The sequence below is a fragment of the Lutjanus erythropterus genome, chromosome 17 (genome assembly GCF_056507025.1).
Source record: "Lutjanus erythropterus isolate fLutEry1 chromosome 17, fLutEry1.hap2, whole genome shotgun sequence".
NCBI classification, from domain to species: Eukaryota; Metazoa; Chordata; class Actinopteri; order Lutjaniformes; family Lutjanidae; genus Lutjanus; species Lutjanus erythropterus.
The window spans coordinates 14,300,118-14,321,195 of record NC_139333.1 but is presented as its reverse complement, the minus strand read 5'-3'; the positions used below and the strand labels follow the sequence as shown (position 1 = coordinate 14,321,195).

General features: G+C 38.7%; 3 protein-coding genes across 4 annotated transcripts; 1 reads left to right on the top strand and 2 right to left on the bottom strand.

Annotated features, from left to right (window-relative positions):
* Window positions 1-2,968: 2,968 nt before the first annotated feature.
* Window positions 2,969-6,539, top strand: LOC146311927 (troponin T, slow skeletal muscle-like). Of its 2 annotated transcripts, XM_084740221.1 has the most exons (11): window positions 2,969-2,986; window positions 3,069-3,095; window positions 4,370-4,388; window positions 4,504-4,564; window positions 4,668-4,784; window positions 4,893-4,970; window positions 5,116-5,229; window positions 5,341-5,450; window positions 5,725-5,815; window positions 5,900-5,940; window positions 6,262-6,539. In XM_084740221.1, exons 5-11 carry the CDS (start codon window positions 4,686-4,688, stop codon window positions 6,305-6,307), a joined length of 579 nt encoding a protein of 192 aa, XP_084596347.1. In that variant the 5' UTR covers window positions 2,969-2,986; window positions 3,069-3,095; window positions 4,370-4,388; window positions 4,504-4,564; window positions 4,668-4,685; the 3' UTR covers window positions 6,308-6,539. The 2 variants fall into 2 exon arrangements, with proteins under 2 accessions (XP_084596347.1, XP_084596349.1); XM_084740223.1 differs by lacking the exon at window positions 2,969-2,986 and having other exon boundaries at window positions 4,373-4,388.
* Window positions 4,802-10,275, bottom strand: dnaaf3l (dynein axonemal assembly factor 3 like). Its single transcript, XM_084740220.1, has 11 exons — window positions 10,173-10,275; window positions 9,983-10,076; window positions 9,728-9,882; window positions 9,339-9,518; window positions 8,741-8,863; window positions 8,526-8,648; window positions 8,284-8,428; window positions 7,313-7,427; window positions 7,047-7,121; window positions 6,699-6,842; window positions 4,802-4,935 (listed from the first exon to the last, which is right to left on the bottom strand). Exons 1-10 carry the CDS (start codon window positions 10,215-10,217, stop codon window positions 6,701-6,703), a joined length of 1,197 nt encoding a protein of 398 aa, XP_084596346.1. The 5' UTR covers window positions 10,218-10,275; the 3' UTR covers window positions 4,802-4,935; window positions 6,699-6,700.
* Window positions 10,276-12,685: 2,410 nt separating this feature from the next.
* Window positions 12,686-20,044, bottom strand: syt5b (synaptotagmin Vb). The gene is made up of 9 exons (XM_084740370.1): window positions 19,305-20,044; window positions 17,948-18,181; window positions 15,833-16,008; window positions 15,640-15,738; window positions 14,965-15,132; window positions 14,423-14,590; window positions 14,079-14,196; window positions 13,826-13,959; window positions 12,686-13,722 (listed from the first exon to the last, which is right to left on the bottom strand). The coding sequence occupies exons 2-9, from the start codon at window positions 18,174-18,176 to the stop codon at window positions 13,513-13,515; spliced, it is 1,302 nt and encodes a 433-aa protein (XP_084596496.1). The 5' UTR covers window positions 18,177-18,181; window positions 19,305-20,044; the 3' UTR covers window positions 12,686-13,512.
* Between the last annotated feature and the right edge of the window lie 1,034 nt (window positions 20,045-21,078).

Sequence of the window (21,078 nt, the reverse complement as noted above, 5' to 3'; positions counted from 1 at the left end):
AGTTGTTACTCTGCTTGTTCTCATCATCAGTGAATATCGCTCTCCTCTGCCATTCAGGTACGTGCTTTGACTTTCCCTCTACACTCTTCTTATCCTGAACTAATGTGTTTCTTCTTGTACCAAGCAGTCGTTTCTATCTCTCTGAGACGTTTGCATTCAATTAAAAAGAAGTTGAAATCATCAAAGCAATTTGGGCTTTTCTTTTTTTTGGGCAAAGTCCTCCATCATTTTTCTTTGTCACAATCTTTAAATGACCCAGTCAGTGTATAGTACTGTAATCTGAATGTAGTTCTACAGTTTCCATGCCATGGAGTTTGATTATATGGTACTATTTATGAAGTGAAGAATGTTTTAAATGTGAATAATGTTGGACTAATATCAAGACAGTGAAATCTTTTGCTCAAGTAGGTGGTTTAGAGCAGCTATAATTAGTATTTTTTATGGTAAAATCTACAGTTCCCTCCAGCGCTACTGAGCTTTTCTGTCTTTCAGTTCATTGTTTTGATTTTCTCACTTCCAACTTATTTGTTTACCTTCACTTTTCTCACTGTCCTCACAACAGGCAATTGTTTTTTTTTGCTAAATAAAACCCTGTAAAAATCCACAAGACACTATCTACCCAGCACCAATCAACACAAAGTTAGAGAATGATGTTAGCCAGTGATTGTAGCAGAGTATTTAGCAGCTGAAATAGTTATTGCCCACTGGAGTTGGCAGAGGCCAAAAACAGAGCTAAAAGGACAGTGAATATTTACCATCATCAGTTCTAAGTCCAATATTCACTTTCCTTTTATCTTTGTTTTTGGTCCAGAACTAAACTTTCAAAAAGGACAGTGAATATTAGACTTATATTTATCAGGTGGCCAGAAACTCGACTCCAAATGAATGCTAATGTAGCTCCATGTCTGTGGTGACTAGGCATTCCAGTTTCTCCTGGATTGTCCAGGTTTCAAGCTGGGTGTCCTGAGTCCAGAAAATATTTTTAAAACACTAAAATATTCTGGTTTTAAGCATTCACTACCAAATTGTCAAATTGTTTTCACCACAATCAAAATAATAATAAGATTATACTTGCATGCTATCATGTTCTGTCCCACTTACGTAACCCAATACAGAAACAATCTACCATGCATCTGAATCATGGATCTTGTGTTGTTGTCAAAGTTGTTGCTAACTAGCCAGTTTCTAGAAGTCATAGGCAAGTGGCATGGCGTGGTTTCTGACAGACTGCCTACATTTAGTTGTCATACCAAAGAGAAAGTCTGTTTTCTGAAGAATAGCAAGTAGGCTTACTCCTTCCTTCGTAAAGTACCCATCATCGAAAAGTTGTCCAGGAGAAATACTCTGTCATGTTAATATTGAGTGAAATACACATGTACAAGGTGCAGTGAAAAATCTAGATAGCAGACATGTTGGGCCTGCAGTTTTGGAAACTTTGAGTGCCACTAAATTAGAAACAACAGAATTCATTGTGCTCTTCTCTTTTCTTTACACAACTCACTGGGCCCATCAGTGGGTGATGATAAAGGTGTTATTAGGAATGTTCCCTCATGACAAGTTATTCTTGGTGCCCTTGGCCTCAGTCGGTCAGTTTGGACAGAAACATTCAACAGTGAGACGATGTGATGAATTCCTCTCTCAATCCCTCATCTGCCTTTTGTCCATGTGCCCATGTTTATTCAGATTCACATGCTTATGCTCTGAGATCTTGGCTAAAAACTAACTATGACGGGATTGGAGGGACTTGGGGGGGGGGGGGGGGGGGGGGGGGCAGTGTTTGATCTGCCATGTTAATACATTCAAAGACGGGCAGTCTGGGAGGGCTTCCACTTATTTGCATTGAAAATAGTGTTGTGAAATTTGGTCTGTTGGCGGTGTGCCTACCCAGGAATCCATTTTTCTGTTTGTTCAGTTTAACCGCAACTCATCCGACAGTTTGGACTTTCTGCACTAACAAGTTACACTGAAATATGTATATAAACTACCGCCGTTATGGGCAGGAATGCTAAGATATTTATGGGGCTCGACACACATTTAGATATCCCTTCAGTTCAATGAGACTGAAAGTAGATCAAATGATAATAGAGGACTTGGCTGGTGATAATAGCAGCCAGCCGACCAACTTAATCTCTCCATCCCACATTCTCTCTTCTAAATCAAATTAAACGAGAAGGATTGGCCAGCTGATACCTCACTCTTATCCTGGGTAACAGGACACTGCTCCCTCTGGCCTCTTCTATTCCTAGATCATTAGCTTCAAATGGCCTCCCTCTTAATCTTATTCTTTGAACAAAAGCACTGACCTGCGGTGAACGTGTAATTCATCTCCAATCACATAAGTCATAATGTTTGCCAAACAATTTATGAGAAAGTTTAGTATTAAAACTGAATTGAATGGCTGCCAGTCTAGAGATTCTGGTTCTATTTATATGTGTGCATAGTCAAATATATTATTTCTGTTTAGATTATGTAAATTTTTGCTGTAATCACAACAGTGACCCCTGTGGTCACAACAATTACAGACTAACACCACAGAATTTCTAGTCACATTTTCACAGTCATTGAAAGCATCAGCCGTAAGCAAACTAGGCTAAAAAGTGATGTTAAAGTGGCACAAAAAGAGACCCAGGGATTATTTTTGTAGGCCAACCTGGATGTCAACATGGCACTGGTTCCCTCCACAAAAAGTTTATTTTTGAAGGGTCTTTGCCGAAAATAAGATCTGTGGCAAACTAGCTAATATAACCTTTTATATATTAGGATAATGCTGTTTCACATTTAAAACAGAACTATTTTTTGGTTTTATCTCCAGTGTCACCATGTCTGATTTGGAAGATCATGGGTAAGTCAGTCCAGTCCTACCAGTTAATTTGTTGTCTCTCATTTATAAACTTTTCTACATTTTTAATATATGAACTTACGTTTTATGGCATATCTGATGTATATTTTCAATTTTTTTTTTTTTTATTTAGAGGCCATCAGGAGGGTAAGGACAGCTGTTTGTTGTTAAATTCATAAAAAACAGTTAAATCTTTTTCTCAACATAATCACTGTGTCTCTTTCTCCAGAAGAAGATGAGGAGCAGGGAGAGGGAGGTGAGACTGTGTCCATTTTGTTGACCTTTCCTTGAACACACATACACACACACATACACACACATACACACACACACACACACACACACACACACACACACACACACACACACACACATATTCAAATACAAGGTATAACAACAACCTGTCAATGAAAGCATTCCCAGAGGATAACCTTCAAAATGTAAATATTGATTTACATATTGTAATCTATCTGGTGCCTACTTGTAGCTCTTGGCCATGATTTTTCATGTTGCATCACCAGTAGCATGGTCAACAACTTTACAACTCAGCTTGCCCCTGGGCTCAGTATCAGTAATAAAAACATATTTATCTTTTGTAGGGCAGTTCTCAAGTCATGATTATGAACAGTGGCCATGAACTGTGGGTTTTCTGAGGTACTGAAGGGATAGTTGAACATTTTTGAGGTGATGTTGCGTGAGGTTCACTTGATAGAGTGTGTTTTACATACAGTAGTTTGGCAGGTCCCCAGTTTGGAGAAGCAGCAGGAGTACCGGTGCAGGAAGCTAAGCATTGTTCTGCTGTGGACAGAGTTAGTAGCAAAACATATTTTAGCCAATTAAAAAAATCAATATCAGTTTAAGTTCACTCTATGTTTAGAATATTTTTGCCACTTTACTTTGCTGTCAGATGGCCTTTTACCTTTATTTTGCAAACATAATAATGTATGCAAAATATGTCTCTAAAGCCACCAGACTCCTTTAGCAAAAACAGCTAATTTGTTTCTGTTATTGTATGACTTTGGTGAGTCTGAACTAACCCTTTAAAACACTGAAGTCGCACAATAACACAAACAAACTAACCGAATGAGGCAGCAGTAGACCAGCAACTCCTCTGATCTGCCAGGTAAAATGATTTTGCAGGTGAAGTCTGGTGGAGTCTGGCTTTGTAGAGAGCAATATTGGCATATATAATGGTGGTTTCCCATCAGAAAAGGCTGTCCAACTACAAGGTAAAGGGGTGAAAATATATAGCATACACTAAAACTGATACTAACTTTTTTTAGGTAGACTTTTCTATTTGACTAAAATGTTGTTTTGCTGCTGATCCTTCCACAGCAGTACATGTTTTGGCTTCCTACTGCTTCTCCAAACTGTTTATGTACCACTGTCTACTGTAGGTAATGAGTAAAAAAAACCATACAAATTTGCTTTATGCCTGTTTGCCAATTAGAATAAAGCATATATAACTGTATCTGATGTAATGATGAAATTATACACTTTTTCATTGCTGCTCTGGCTGTCATGTTGAAGAAGAACGCCCCAAATACAAGTAAGTCTCCATGGGAGGGAATACTCAAAATCAATAATATTTTCAATTTTACTTTTTCTTTATTGATCTGGCAAAAAAAACATATATGTTGATATGCCTATATGTTATTTTACAGGCCACTGGTCACACAGCTCGCCGCCCCTAAAATCCCTGAGGGGGAGAGGGTTGACTTTGATGTATGTTCCTTCAAGACTGTCATTGATTAAACAATTACATGACCGTAGCCTTGAAAATAGCATCAAATAATCTTGATCTGTGTATCCACATGGCCGTTGTTAGGACATCCACAGGAAAAGGATGGAGAAAGATCTCCTGGAGCTGCAGACTCTGATTGATGTCCACTTTGAGCAGAGGAAGAAAGAAGAAGAGGAGCTGATTGGACTCAAAGACAGGATTGTAATGTCCATTTATTTGTCTGAAAGAGAGATTTGTCAGACTACTCAGAATAATAGTGATTAAAGAGCCATGTGTAACAGTCCAGCTGGCATGGTTTTTCTGTTGTAGGAGAGCCGCCGGGCAGAAAGAGCCGAGCAGCAGCGTGTGAGGGCTGAAAAAGAGCGGGACAGACAGACACGGATTGCGGTGATTAAAACCTTGTATTACATATGTTGTTTAATCTAGGCATGTCAATAATCCGCTCAGATCACAATATCTTGACCCTACACGCTATAAAATAGAAATTTAAGTCAAGGACAGTTCAGTAATCATCTGAAGATGACTCCCTCAGGAGGAGAGACAGAGGAAGGAGGATGAAGAGGCCAAGAAGAGGGCAGACGATGAGGCCAAGAAGAAGAAGGTGCTCTCCAACATGGGGGCTCACTTTGGTGGATTCCTGGCCAAGGTCAGAATAATACAACCACATAAGTATGTGGAGTGCATATGAATTCTAGCGCCCTCTGAAAATTCATGTGTCTGATCCTCCTGGAGAATGAGTCGTGTTTGTCTCCTGCAGGTAGAGCAGAGGCGAGGTAAAAGACAGACCGCGAGGGAAATCAAGAAAAAGACTCTGGCAGAGAGACGCAAGCCACTGGCTATTGAGAACCTGAGAGAGGACGGCCTCAGGTCAGCTCAAGCTCCAATAAAAACTGATGCATTTTTAGTTTCTTTTTTTCACCAGTTGACCCTGTCCAAAGCAGTACATTGATTAGCTTCCTAAATCAGTATTCCTGCTGCTTTTCTAAACTGGGGATACGCCAACTGCCGTTTACTGTAGGTAATACAATGGCTATTAATAATTACCATAAAACCCCACTTCAAATATTCCAAACTATCCCTTTAAGATTTTTCAAGGTGGATACTTCTGTCATCTCAAGTTGGTAATGCTGTTGTGTTTTAGAGAGAGAGCCAAGGAGATGTGGGAATGCATTTACCAGCTTGAGTCAGAGAAATTTGACCTGACTGAGAAGATGAAGAGGCAAAAATATGAGGTGAGCCATTCAACTGAGAATATACAAAATGGCATTTTAAAAATGGCCGATTTGTGACATCAGAATACGTGTTTTTTTTTCCAGATCAACGTCCTCCTGAACAGAATCCAACATGCTCAGAAATTGTGAGTCAATCTGCTCATCTCAAACTACCATAACACAACTCTCACACTCTGAGAAAGAAAAACTGGAGCATTGTAGAGAGCTAATTTGCATTGACTATGCAAACACACCACATGGCAACAGTCACTTATGAAAAGGAAATGCCAGACTCACAGCTCTGTGAGCACACGTTTAAGATATGAGCACAGACTGATAGAGTAGAAAAAAGTAGAAGTACAACCACTTTCCTTTCTATGCCTGATCAGTCACACCTGCTGGCCATTTCTCTGAGGACCACAACTGTTGATAATCTGTGGTACTATTTTTTTCTCGTGTCAATGCAGCAAAAAGGGCCATGGTAAAGGGAAGGTCGGAGGACGCTGGAAGTGAACTCGCACAGGAGGAGGCACAAAGAAACAAGAAGATGACTTATGAGTTTTCAGAACAAGATTGCAGCTATTTTGCAGTGTTCATCTATAAGTTCAAATAGATATAAGATATTCTTGTGTGACATTTATTGAATACATCCACCTGTAATTGCATCTGTAATATTAAAACATACATGTGTACATAAAATGGCAATTTTCTATCATTGTCATTCAAATCGGAAATTAAATGTGACTGCTATTTGTGAAAATGCAAACATGAAAATTAACTTTTATCTGAGGCTGATAAACTTCCTTATGAAGGAAAAATAGTGTGTGTTTGCGTAGGATCTTATAAAAGTCTGTGGCATATTATGAAGGTAAAGCTGCTGTCAATGGGAGCAGAAATTAACCACCTTTACTTCTTCTGTGGTAAGAAAACAGCATGGACGTCATCACTCTTCCCCTCATGCCACGGCTCAAATTCAGCCTCAAGAGCGATGCTCGCCACTTTCTTTGCAAAGCCTGCTTCTTGCTCTTTGTTCAGCTCCAAAATGTACCTGAGACACACAACAACACACAAATGCATCTTGAATACAATTACAGCTATTAACTGTTTGTCAGTGAACTTAAATATGTAGCAGACAGGAAATGTGAGATACACAAACACAAATACTGTTCACTTGTCATTTACATAGTCACTGTACTCTTGGTGACTGTACTGTCACCATGGTAACAAGCCCTGTTACTATAAAAACCCTCACTTGGCCAACTCCACGACGAGCACAGCGTCTGGTGCTGCAATCTGTCTCATCGCAGGGCCCAACTGGTGCACGCAGCTTTACAGCATTGACAGAGAGGAAACAAAAGCAGAGAAATGAAACATGGTGAGCAGTCATATCAGTAGTCTGCTGCTGAGGTGACCGGATGGTGAAGGGACCCTATGTTAGGTTAAGTTCTATATTTATATTTCAGAAAAAATGGATTACTTACTCAGTAAAATTATCTTTGTAGTAATTAAAGCTCTCACCTGGCAGAGAAGTATATGACGTTGAAGAAGTGGGAATATTTCTGTTTTTCTGGCAATTTGACAAGTGAATCCAAAGGCAGGAAGGTGACAGAGACCCCATTCAGATGCATCAAGTCTGAAGAGGATTTGAGAAATTTCAGTGATAAAACCATTATGTTTCATACACACTTACTGTTTTCTGTGTGCTAAACATCCAAAGAGGCTTCAGAAGATGGGAAGTGATCTACCATACACTTAAGTGCTTAAAGGGACAGTTTAGATTATTTGAAGTTGGGTTTTATGAGATACTTATCCATAGTCATTGTATTACCTGCCTAAGTACTGTGCTGCTGTGGACAGGGTCAGTGGCAAAATGGATTTTATCCATCTAAAGAAGGCCCACCTAAAAAAATTGTATTACTTTAAGTGTATGCTGTGTATACTCGCTGTAAGACATCCTTTTTTGATGGCGAACTGTCGTTATACAAGCCAAACCAGCCAAACTCCATAGGCAAAATCAGTAATTTACATCACAGAACAGAGGGGTAGCTGGTTTACTGCAACCTGGATTGGTTTGTTTGTTTGTGTTTTAGTGAGACTTTGGTGAATCTTAAACATTTAAAATACCAGTCACACAATAACATAAACATACTAACAGATTGAGACAGTGGTCAATCAGCAACTCCTATGTTCTGCACAACAAAATTTCAAATGTTGTCATTATTTGCTCTTTCACTAGAATTTGGCTGAGTGAGATTGATATTTGGCTTATAGAATGGTGGTTTCCTGTCAGAAAAGTCTGTCCGATGGCAAGGCAAAGCCATGAACACACACAGTGGAATCATGCAACATAATCAATTTAATCTTTCACCCCTGTCTGAACCCTTATCACTGTGAATTAAATGGCTTTTATCCTTGTGTGAGCTGATGTTCCTGTTCTTATCTACACTAATACTGACAATCAGCCTGCAATGGGGTTCATAGCCATTTACCTTTAATGGTGACAGATTTTCGGTCAGTCTGTGGGACTGGATCCTCTACTTCTGTGTCTGACTGAGAAGTAGTGGGGCAGCCCCGTCTGCTGGACAGGCACTGAAACAATGCCTGTACGTTTGCACAGGAGATGTCCTGGGCTGTCTGGGGATGTGAAGAACGAAAGCGAGCACAAAAAACAGACATTAAGTCGTGAGTTCCTCAGTACACAGTACTCACATCTCACTGCTGAACGTTTTACCTTTATGCGTTGCCCATTCTCCGTTGTCAAAAGGCTCTTGTCATCAGTTTCTATGCCAAAGGCAAGATAAGGACTGGAAACAATGTCTCCCCAGTAGCCCCTTGCAGCCACTTTGTTCCCTCTCTGTCCAGACACAAAGATAACAAAGATAACTTCCTTCATATTGTCTTATTGCTGCATGATCAAGCTGTGCGTAAAAAGAGACAAACACTTACCTGACTGAACACTCTTGAAGAGAGCAAACTTGGATTGGTTATCTGGTAGGCACCTTCCCTCATTTCGAACGCCAAACCCCGCTCTCTCCATTGCGCATATTGCTGCTTATTGATCACACCACACTGCATATAGAGGGTGATACAGAATGAGTGTTAATCCTTCAGTGCAACATAACAGGGTTTCTGCGGGGTTCAACCATTTAAATTTAAAACTTTCTAAGACCAGTATGAATGCAATTTAAGACCTATTTCACGTCCATACGGACAACTAAAGCACTAAGGATATGGAGGAAAAAAAGAGTCCATGCTGGCTTTGTATTGTAGTTAAAACAGCATGATCAATACATTTTTTTCTCATTTTTAAAACTGAGACTGAAGTTAAAGCAACTTTCTAAAAGTAACTTTAACTTTCTAAGACCTGTCAAAATCAAATTAAATACATTATAAGGCCTAAAACTATTAGATTTTAGACTTTTTAAGCACCTGAAGAAAACTGGATATAAGCCTCCAAATTTCTGTTCTTATAGAAAAATTGGGCAGATTTGGAAAATACACTTTAATCAACACACAAAAGAAAGTGTATGACATATTCAATTACCCCTTTCTCATGCAGCTTCATTGTAAGGTCCCAGTCGAAACAGCCCCTCTTGGAGTCATAGCGCGTTCCAAGGTGCTGCCGAACACGATAATCCCAGGCTCTGGACATTAGGATAGATGAAGAAGACTGAGGCTGGATCCACAACTTGAATATGCTGGCCAGCTCATCCCGCTCCTTGAACTGTAGAGATATAAATGTAGAGTATGAAATTAGTAGATTTCGACTGAATTCACGGAGCCCATAGACAGCTGTCCAATATACACTGTGGTCCAAGTCTAATTTCACATGGGCTTGACTGAGCAGGCCTCCATGCCCGATTTCAGGAAAAGGCTCAATCATCAGGTCTTTATGAAAGACAGGTAATACAATTGTTTATCAACTGATTGGACCTTGAGAAGAGTTGTGTTCAGACAGGGGTGTGAGGCTGTCTCCAGTGCTTCAGTCACAGACAGGGAGAGCTGTGACACAGCATGTCTCAGTGTTTCCTCTGTGTGACTGCGGATCTCGCTGTTCCCGTACATCTCCAGGAAAACCTCTGTTTTCTCTGAAAATAAAAGAAAGTTAAAATGTTAATAAAAGAAAAGTAATTAATGTAATTAATGCATTTATAAAGTTAATCATTTTGCAAAATCATACCCACGCACCATTATTTCCCATGCTTTCCTGGGGCATCAGTGCCAGGTAGAGGAGCAGCAGCTGTCTAGCGACCACCTCCATGCTGTTTTCTATCACCCAAACCTGCAGTAGAGCAGAGAGAGGAAGTTTGCAGCATGCAGTACAGTACACAAAAATATTCTCGGGGGTCACATGACAGTTTAAGAGAATGATGCTCACATTAAGATTTTCTTCTTTCTGCAAATTAGCAATGGTCTTCAACATATGTCGTGGATCTCCACTGCCAACCAGTAACACATTGATCTCCCCTTCACGTCTCACAGGGCCTTCGCACAGAGACAGAAAGGACACACTAGTTCCAACACATCATGCTTCCAAGGCTGAGTACCAAACCTCAATACTTTTTTTTTGGTAGCAACCAAAACGTGTCTGAGTATCAAAAGTTATCAGATTTATAATCTTGTCTCTTATTCAGAAATTTTAATAATATATAATTGACATGTTATTTAATGTTCTTTTACAGCTATTTCTGTTTAATAATTGTTTAATTTTGAAATAGTTTGGCCTCTATTCTTACAGAAAAAATAAGTATTGTCTTTTATTGGACAAGATACTTTCAGGTTCCAAAGTAAGGCAATGAAAAAAGTAAGGCAATAAAAAAAAGTAAGGTATTGTGTCCATTTCAAACAAATATTTCAAAGAATATCCAGTCCCATACACCTTATGTGCTATTTAAATGGGTGCACAATACAACAATAGAAACTTTATTATTCAGTGCAATAACCCTGCAGTAGATACCAATAGGATTTTATCAGGGACTGTCAGTGTATAGTTTATAGATCTGATTATTTGGTTAAATAAATAGCGTATCTTTAACTAATTTGTTTATCTATTATCGTGTATAAAGATTGTTTCAATGTCCATAAGTGATTTGTCTGGTTTAATAGTGCACATAGGTGTTGTTTTCCACTTCTGTTATTGTAATGTATTATCTACCAGTATAACATAAAAGTAGCAACAGTATACTTCACAATACTCAATTACAAGTTGAAATACTGCATTCCAAGTTTTACTAAAGTAAATGTCACCATCTGATCCTACACTCACCAGGCAAAGATCAGCCTCATTTATCCCACCATACAAAACTGACATATCTGTCCCTCCTTATCACTGCTGTGTTTGATTGAGGTGAAGCAATTGTTAACCCTCTCATACAGTCGACTGTTTGGCAGTTTAATCTATAATAATAAAGCATATTTTATAAACAATGTATATGTTTTGTATGTAAAACTTAAACTGAAATGTAACTTTTGCTTTAAAATGGATAAAAAGCACCACATTTCCCTAAAAGCATATAAAGGACTATATATATACTATATAAAAGTATGAGTGCTCTGGTGCACGCGTGACGGATTCTCCTCGTGGACGTGAAGCTCTCACCTGTGTTGACCAGGTCGCGCGCAGGACTAAAGCCCCACCAGGTGATGCAGCCTGCACCCTCAGACACCCGACCAGCGCTCATCCTGTAACGTGACTGAAACGACGTCAAAGAAAGACTTAGAGCTACACCTGTGAGTGGTTCACATCATGACTTAACCAGCAGGGGTAATGTTAGCAGTGTTTACCTGAGATAGCTTTGCTTAGCACGAAGGTGAGCTTGCTAGCTAGCTAACTAACGGAGCTGCCAGTACTAACCGTCAAGAGAATATCTCTCTAGAGCCCAATCCAGGGGCACAAAACCGTCTACAACCTTGATATGGTGATAAACCTGCCATATACTGCGACTAGATACTATCAGTTAAAACAAAAGTGATGAGAAAAACTCACCTCACTGACTGTATTATGACAACTGACTGAAGTCAAGTCAGTCGGCAGCAAACCTCAACAGAAAGTTTGGGTTCTGTTGCTAGGCAACAGTTTCTAGGGGAAGGGGAAGACGGGCGCCTTCTACTGGTGATAAGGCTGGAAAAGGGGAAAGAAATAGGCTACAAATAAAACATAAACACTAATACATTTAACATTTTAATGAATGTTTTAGAAACATTACATTATTTTTTGAAATCTAAAATTAAATATGTGAATAAATAAATAAAATAATATATTTTTTGTTGCTTTTACTGGCATATTTATTTATTTACTTACTTCCTTACTTATTTATTTGTTTATTTATTTATTATTTTGCATGTTTCGGTCGGAAGTTTAGTGGACAGTCCAGTGATATTCAACCAAAAATATATTAACCTTTGAGAGGGACTCAGAGAACATTTCCTTATGTATGTGAAATATAATATTATTCAATATTTGATGGTAATAACGTGTTTTTAAATTTGAACACCAATAGATTATGATGGTGAACCATGGCTGGGTACTAGTCCTTTTTTACGGCAGGCCATTTAACATGTAATTGTAGGGTAAACACGGTTGTTACCAATGATACTAATTAAGGTTCTTTTCCATTCAGATCATAAAGAGCCAGAGTGGAACTTTAATTATTATCAGTGGTAGTGCCTGTATTTATCCTACTATTTCAGATCGATATGATGTTTTGAAAATGTGTATTGTATTATTTATAATATTCCTCTCTAACTATTAACATTCTAGAGTAATTTCTTCAACTCCTTCAACTTTTATTTGATTGTGTCTTAGAGTTAAATAGTACAGATATCAAATAATACTAACTGATATAGTCTATTGAATTTCAGTTAATTAAAGATTTGAAAATAAGAGAAGCATTTGCGTGAAACTGTTTTATTTGCATTATCTAGAGCATTACAACAGTCATTTTTCAGGACTCTGTTGCGCCACAGCACAACAAAATGAGCAAAAAAGGCCCAGCGTACATATCATGAGATGTAGCTCTGCCATGTATTCAGAACACAGAGTAATTCTGTAAATCTTTGTTTATACATCCAAATTTTTCTAGTCCCATACATGAGCATACACAAAAGATGTACATTTACATTTACAAGTCATATTGGTTTATACTATAGGGTAAATATGGGAAGCCAAGGTTTAAATAACAAGCAAATATCAAAAATTGCCTGTATGTCTCTCTCTCTCTCTCTCTCTCACACACACACACACACACACACACACACACACACACACACACACACACACACACACACACACACACATACACACACTCAAACATACAAGCATTAAGTATCTTAGAAACAAAAACAAATACAGAACATGCAGATTGAGAAAACATCAGGATTAACAATACATAACATATCAGCAGTAGGGTGGCAATTAATGATCATTTTCAGTATCAACCGATCTGTTGATTATTTTCTCGATTATTCGATTAGTTGTTTGGTCCATAGTGTATTATAAAATGGTGAAAAAGATATTATCACTGATTCCCAAACACCAAGATGACGTCCTCAAATGTCTCGTTTGGTCCAGATATTGAGTTTACTATCATAAGGAGGACTAAAGAAACCAGAAAATGTTCACCTGTGAAAAGCTGACATCAGACATTTTTTGACAACTAATAGATTCATCAACTGAAGCTCTTATCAGCCAGTGATTGATACTGAAACAAGGTGTGACTCTAACGAGGTTTGGCTTTGACTGCTGCATCGACTTCCTCTTCTGGCAACAGGGTGTGCCACTGGGCTACTGGACGTCTGGGATTGGCAAGCATATCTGACCAGTGGCGCAGGCCAACTCCTGTAGCTCCATAACCCATGAAGGTCTTTCCGATGGGGTCATTGCTCCCAAGTTTATCATAGTCAAACACTGTGATGACGACCTGCACTTTCTGAAAGAAAAACAAAAAGATGTGTTATCAAAACAGTCCCCACACCAGCACTTACTGTCTGTTGCATTTTAAACTTGATAAATGGTATAACGGCACAGCTGACCTGTATCTGCTCAAAGGGGACATCAAAGCTGAAGCTCTCATTAAAGTAAGGATTGAGTGTGTTTTTCTTGACTGTCGTCTTTTTCTTCTTTATCCGTTTCCCATTTTGCTGCAGAACAATCTTCACATACGGATCTTTTGGAGGAGGAAAATAGGGGGATATGGTTGTGTTTTTCTGAAGTTTGTTGAAGTAGCCCATTCTTTGATTAAATAAGCAGATTAGAATGTTAGTAAGTGGCTGGAAGCTTAATTACCTGATAAGCCACCAACATCCATTTTCTTCAGATTCTTCGCCTCCATGATGTTTACCGTCAGTTTTCCAGCAGTGGGTACATACCGTAGAGAAATGCAAATATCGCCCAGTTTTTCTTGCTGAAAGAAAAATATTATGGATCACCAGCATGCTGAATCAAATTAAATTGATGAAACATTTTATCAAACAGATTTCTTTATATTTCTAGCACATTATTTAGCAAATACAAATATTAAAATGTATATATGTATATATATGTGTGTGTATTGTTTGTGGGTGCGAAGATTTATCTTCCAAATTTACATTAACTGACACGAGCTTTTAAATGAAAACAATATATCATACCTCCTCCTTCTCACCACTCTCCAAGTCTCTCCATTGTTGCATTGGCTGGCCCAAGTCAACACTGTTCATGGGAATCTTTATCTCACCAATCATATCATGTTTGGAGAAACGGTCAAAGTCAAAAACTTGCAGCACCAAAGTCTTTCCGCCCAACTCTGCATACGGGATCTAAAAGTAGAGGTTAGTACAATGTTGGGATGCAGAATAGGTGATAGCAGTCGGTAGAAATTTTGTTTATATGTAACGAATACAATAATACAAATAACAAAGGACATATAGTGACAGGAGACAATTAAAAACATGCTGCATTGTTTGGGGAGGGATACCTTGACAGACGCCATTCAGGGAATGAAAGACTAAAGATGAGGGGAAGTAGAGACATAGGCCAAACTTCTCTCTCATGAGGGTAAAAAGTGATACGTCACCAACAACCTGAAACACCAACACAAGCTGCGACAGAGACGTAAAGACAAGAGAAACAACAAACAGAACGCAACAGACAACATACAGTCGATGAAGGCACAGTGTTTGGCACGTGGTACCTTGAAGATGAAGGTCTCGTTGAAGACAGGGCATAAATTCTTGCGCTGAACTTTGGTCTCATACTTCTTCTTTTTGTCTGGCAACAAAAAGACTTTGACATAGGGGTCTGAGGTTCCCCCCATGTCCATAGCAGCAAGGTCTTGAGCCTGAAGGATACCCACTATAAGCTTCAGAGGAAAGAGAACAAGTGTCAGAATGACCAGTGAATGTAACAAACCTTACTTTGTATCATATCAGATGAAAACTAGAAATGATATGTTCTTTATTAGACAGTATTAGACTTTATCAAGGAGTAATTAGGGACACATTACAACAGAACTGCACTGCAAACTAAAGTGTATTGTTTCCCACTGTTAGACCCTTATTAGTCAGTGGAGCCACCCTTACACAACACATCCCTCTAGCTCTACAATTTTGGCCTTTACACGGTAGATCTGGCTCACATATTGGGAAATAAAACACTTTATTTTAGAGTGCACTTCTGTTGTAATGTGTCGCTAATTACCCTCTAAAAAAGTCCACAAAGTATGCAGTACAAAGTATGGCTTGTTACACCCTATTAGTTTACTGTAAAATAAAGTAAGACTGGTATTTTTTTCGGGTCCATACATTCTAATCGTTAATGAATTGCTTTGATGAAACTGATAATGATTTTGTTTTCACACAGGACGTACCTGAGAATCTGTGAAGTTGTAGTCCAACGAGAACTCCAGCTTACCCAACTTTTCCTGTTCTTTCTCCTCTTCCTCCCCTTCCTTCTTCACCTCCCCCTCCTATGAGATGAAAACGTCCATGCATTAGATGTTCATCATGAAGATCTAGATCAGGTAAGATGAAATAATAATTGATTTACTAGAAATCACATACCTTCTCTCCAGCCTCTCCTTCACCTTCCTTTTCCTTCCTGCGACGGCCTGTCTTCCTCTCCCTCACTTTCTTTGGCTTTTTCTTTTTCCCAAAGCATTTCTTGAAAACACAGAAGATGAAGCATGCCACCAAAACCAGGACCACCACCACAATAGCCCCCACTGCCCACATGGGAACTGCAAAATAAAAAGAGGTGAATTCACTCATCAGTATTCACTGTGTGCAGAATGAAAGTATGCCTATTATGGTAGAAAAGAGCAGATGTCCTCTGGCGCCCTTTACATTTACGATACTGCTACAACAGTTGATTAATTGAATAGCTGATTGCAAGAAAATTAGTCAATCTGATCTTTCAATAGGCATCTTAATTTTGAAACACAATCCTATCTACTGGGCTCATTGTAAAGCTTGTTGATCTTAACACATCAGGATTTTCAAGAGGATTTAAGTCTTTCACATCTTGAGATTAGATCAAAGAAAAATCCACTTCCATAGGTCACTTTACTCCTATAATCTAAATCAGCTCCAACAATATCGGTGAACATGAACTGCTTTTTAAACGCTTGGAAACAGAACGGACAGTGTAATGCATAATTTCACTGAAATAAACTTTGATACTACTGAAATAAAATGTAGTGCTTCTTGCAACAGAGGATCGTAGGGTTCTTTTGAGCGTTTTGACCTTGAAGTCAGAATTTTTAAGCACTTGTTTATCTCGAGGCGGTTTGCTGAGCCTGCATGTGTGTTGTCAGCAACACCCTTCACCAAAATCTGATAATAACACACTACCAGCTGGGAGTGGCCCTGTACAACCACAGTCCCCTGCAGTGCAGTTCATCATTAAGTGCCTTTCTCAAATCCCCTCAGAAGTAGTTGTTAACCGAAGGAAAAACAAGTCTCCTGCACCTTTTCTTGTTTTCATGTGCATGAACATCGAATAGAATAGAATAGAATAAATCTTAATTGTCAGCCGGGGTGGAAATTGTCTTCAGTTCACCAAACACAAGAAACAACACAGCAGTTAGTAAAAAACAAATACATGGATAAGATTAAATACATATTAAACATTAATCATTAAATGCTAAAGGCAGTTCATGTCATGTATGTGGTCTAAATCTCATCTGTCACTTTGCAGAGTTAAGAATACTGATGGCACTTGGGTTGAAGGACTTCTTATATACATTTTTTTTTATGCCAGACAGACTCTGTACCAGCTCCCTGAGCTTAAGTGCTCAAACTGGCTGGAGAGAAGATGGGAGCTATCTGTCAGGATGCTCCTCGCCTTCTTCCTTGTCCTCTCTGTAAAAAGTTGTGTCAAAGGCTTCTGGGGTTTGCCAATTATCTTACTTGCCATTGGCACAGTTCTAGAAAGTGTATTTTTAAGTCTGCAATTCAGGTGACTGTGCCAAACAGGAAGATGAAAGGTTTCCACAGTAGTTTTGTAAATAAGCTCTAAAATCCACTGACTGACACCAAGGCCAAAGAGTTTCCCGAGAAGATAAAGTGGCTGGAAGCAGCTCTCAGAAATATACTCTGTGTTTTCAGAGAAGCTCAGCTGGGAATCTAGAAATGTGCCAAGGTATTTAAAGTTGTCCACAGTTTCAACTTATTGACCATCAAGCAATTAATTAATTAATCATTAATAATTAATAACACACAAAAATGTGTTTTTCTTCTATTTGTTTTCTTATTTTCACTTTTTTCTTTTTCTTTTTTTCTCATTTTAAGTTTAACTTACCTTATTCAAGATAACTTAAACGTACCTTGGCTCCACCAGAAAAAAACAATGTCAAATGTGGTACAGTTACTGCCATTTCTGAACTATCGATCAATACATTTTAACTGGTTAAATTCTGAACAGTGATTAATTGATTAATGATTAATCATTAACATTCCCTAACCTGCACCCTCTGTAGATATAAAGGGCTCATTCTGAGGTAATAAAAACACAAAAACTCTTATTTTCAGGTGATTATACACTAATGAAATCCTACTGAATATTTTATCCTATTCCTCCCATATTCCTCCAATAAGTCACCGTAAAAGTTACACAGTGGACCTTTAAGTGGTGAATTTTTATTGACCATGTCCCTGCAAATCCTAGAAATGACTTACTGGGCAGATGACCAAGTTCATTCATGAACTTCTCTTTCATGTGGTTGTAGTCGTGGCCGGAGTGATGTTCATGTTCTGAATGGGAGTGCTCATGGTGTTCTGAATGGGAGTGTTCCTGGTGTTCTGTGTGGGAGTGCTCATGATGAACCGGCTCTGTTGCTTCCTCTGGCTCCGGTTCAGACGGCTCCACGGCCCTCCGTGCCCGGACCCCTGCACTGGCCAGCCTCATGTCAGCTGTCGAAACATCAGAGTCAGTTCAGTTTGTCATGTTCTCTGCCACGCTGGCCCTCACTCTGACAGATAACACAACTTCATATATACACTGTGTAATCCCTATGTCCATGCGTTGCAGTACAGTTCAGGAGCATAAGCCAGATGCTCAACATGGCTGCCCCTAATCCCTCTGTTACTCTCATTCTCTCTGTCATCTCCCCCCCGCCCCGTAACCCACGCTTTCACTCCGTATGTCCCATCCCCATTTTTCTCTTGTCACTCTCTGCATGTAACTGGATTAAACACTGGCACTACAATATTAATCCAAAATCTGCATTCTGAAAGCTTAAATAAATTTGGAGTACGTCTCCGCCATCAATTTTCTAGCCTTTGAGGTGATTTTTCTGGTAAAAATCAATGTTAATTTCAAAAGTAGTCCAATACACTATGACTAGAATAAATTAATATTATGATATTTTTTTTCTGTTGGAATTTCTTAAAGGCAATGGTCACATTTTTCTACTTGTAACTGCTTTTTTATAGCAAAGGATGTGGAATGAAAATTTAGAGTAAACTATGCAGGATTTTCTCAATTTTCTTCAATGCATAGACTTATAAATAAATAATCCCTCTCAATCATCACTCACGATCCACCAGAAGTGTGTGGCGGCGCCAGCATGTGCAGAAACCCCGCCCCCTACCCACATCTTCTTATTTTTTTGTTATTTTGTTGTGCTCGGGATGCTTTGCCAACCCAAAACGTTGGTATTTGACGTCCTGTGTATGAAACTCAACAATCAGCTATTCTTCTGGTGTGTTTACAAACATCAACTGACAAATTCTGCTTATTCTACTTTTAAATATTACTAATGGTTATTCATATTTATAGGTAACTCTTACCAGAACTCTTACCAACAGGGAGTGATGATTTGGTTTGGATTCATATGAAACAAGAGGCAAATCAATCACATCAAAACAACCAATCAAGAGATACACCAGTCCTTGAAGGGATTTAAATTAATTGAATGAATTTAATGTGGTTTTATCATTATAAAACTGAACTAAAAAAAAGTCTAGCCTTTTTTTCTGCTCTTGCAATTAAACATAACAGCGATGTTTGAAATTTGATGTATATTAGTCTTACCTGTTGATATGTTCCTTTAAATCCCTCTATACCAAAAGAGGTTTTAAACAACTTTTGGCTCAGAGTGTATGTTTTGTTCCTTCCCCTTTGGCTTGGTGGAGCCCTCACAAACCCATCGTTCCTTCCGTACGCCGTTGACTCTGACTGGCAGGCTCCCTGCAACCCCTTTCATCAAAGCTAAAGCGCTGGCAAATCACTAGAGCAGTGTTGTGATTTAATCCCCCCTACCCCTCCTCCCGATATTAGAATGATGAAAACACATCTGTTGCTTCATGTCTCAGAATGTAAATGCTTAAAAAGCAACAGGCACCTTTTGTTATATTACGTCTCCACACCTAAAAATTTCACACGTGTTGAACAATTCAAGGCTTCTCCTTGAGTAGTAAAAATGACCGTTCATTAGGCTGATGAGATGTGGCGGTGGTGGTCGCTTTTATCCATTAGACTGAGGAGATTGTAGTGCATCCGGCCCTGCACTAATCCCCTATCAGTCTAGCTGTCCTCGCAGTCAATCGTCAATCTACCAACAACTTTCACTGAGAGTGGATATTCCATCCTCCCCGTCCCTTGGCTTACCATTTTACTGTACAAAATACATAGCCGTATTTAGAGCACTGTGAAGCATAATCCCCAGGCATTCTGCCACATGTTTGCACTGCTACATCTGGAGATCTCAGTGGCTCAAATCCAACATGCAACAGCCTCCTCTGATAGCTAACTTACTTAACTGCAGAAGAAAACAAAAACACTAAAATGGTAAATACAGTCAACTGTTGTGAACTTTATAGCATTTTTTTTTTTTGCAGTGCTGGCATACTTGGCTGGATTATATTCCCTTGTAGTGTGTAGGGGAGAGTGTCTACTGGGCTCTTTTAGTAAATGAGGTCAGCTAATTAACAGGACCTTTTTCCCCTATGAGGACACTCCTAAAGATTTAAAGTATAGATTTAAAGAAACCTGTGTTTTGTAAACATTGACACACGTTTTCATTCTGTCAGAAAATAATCATATTTTTCTTGGTCAAACAACAGATTTGATCCAAATCAATCAAGAAAAGAGCTGCCAGATTTGCAGTTTATTGCCATATTGAGCTGTTTTGGGTTGCACTGTATTGGGTAAGAAAAAAAGCTTGGGAAACATTGCCTAAGTTAACAGATCCAGTCACTCAGCACAGCTTTGATATGACAAAATGTTTGTTCGTTCTGCTCAGAGAAGATGTGAGTTACCATCAGTACGATTCTGCGCAGCTTACCCTACAAACACAAGTTCTAGTGTTTTTACAAATTGTCTTCTCACTGTAACAGAAACCTCTGCTTGAAGCATTACATCATTATTTGTTTGGCTGTTTGATAGCATTAAATTGAGTGTACTTCTCTTTCTTCCTTCCTATCTCTCACTCTTCATGGATGTGCAATATACTTTCAGTTTGCTTAATGTCAAGGCTTGTTGCAGTTTCCCAAGTTAGATGAAACCAATCATTTTTTAAATGTGAGCTGTCTTAGTTGCACTGTGCAATGCAGCCCCCTATCTATGTTTTAACAAACTTGTGAACACTTTTGTTGCTTCATTACTTTGTCATACTGGAAAATTGTACATTTATATTGTACTGCTTATTATAGATAATGATATTTGGGTGGGTTTTTTATCAATTTGGTCAGATTTTGAGCAATTATTGGGCTGAAAAACATTAAACCAATATGGCAACACTGAAAACACTTCAAGAATTTAACAATTTTTTTTTCACAACAACTGTACAGTTTTCAGTTTAATTTAT

What these genes read in the sequence shown, in the direction of transcription:
- LOC146311927 (XM_084740221.1), top strand. Translation starts at nt 4,686, where the DNA reads ATGGAGAAAGATCTCCTGGAGCTGCAGACTCTGATTGATGTCCACTTT. An exon ending in TTGGACTCAAAGACAGGATT is followed by an intron (nt 4,785 to 4,892) that starts GTAATGTCCATT and finishes TTTCTGTTGTAG; the next exon opens with GAGAGCCGCCGGGCAGAAAG. An exon ending in TGAAGAGGCAAAAATATGAG is followed by an intron (nt 5,816 to 5,899) that starts GTGAGCCATTCA and finishes TTTTTTTTCCAG; the next exon opens with ATCAACGTCCTCCTGAACAG.
- dnaaf3l (XM_084740220.1), bottom strand. Translation starts at nt 10,217, where the DNA reads ATGTTGAAGACCATTGCTAATTTGCAGAAAGAAGAAAATCTTAAT. An exon ending in GGAAAGCATGGGAAATAATG is followed by an intron (nt 9,883 to 9,982) that starts GTGCGTGGGTAT and finishes TTTTATTTTCAG; the next exon opens with AGAAAACAGAGGTTTTCCTG. An exon ending in TGAAGCTGCATGAGAAAGGG is followed by an intron (nt 8,864 to 9,338) that starts GTAATTGAATAT and finishes CTCTATATGCAG; the next exon opens with TGTGGTGTGATCAATAAGCA.
- syt5b (XM_084740370.1), bottom strand. Translation starts at nt 18,176, where the DNA reads ATGAGGCTGGCCAGTGCAGGGGTCCGGGCACGGAGGGCCGTGGAGCCG. An exon ending in ACAACTTCACAGATTCTCAG is followed by an intron (nt 15,133 to 15,639) that starts GTACGTCCTGTG and finishes TTTCCTCTGAAG; the next exon opens with CTTATAGTGGGTATCCTTCA. An exon ending in GGATGTTGGTGGCTTATCAG is followed by an intron (nt 13,960 to 14,078) that starts GTAATTAAGCTT and finishes CTCCTCCAAAAG; the next exon opens with ATCCGTATGTGAAGATTGTT.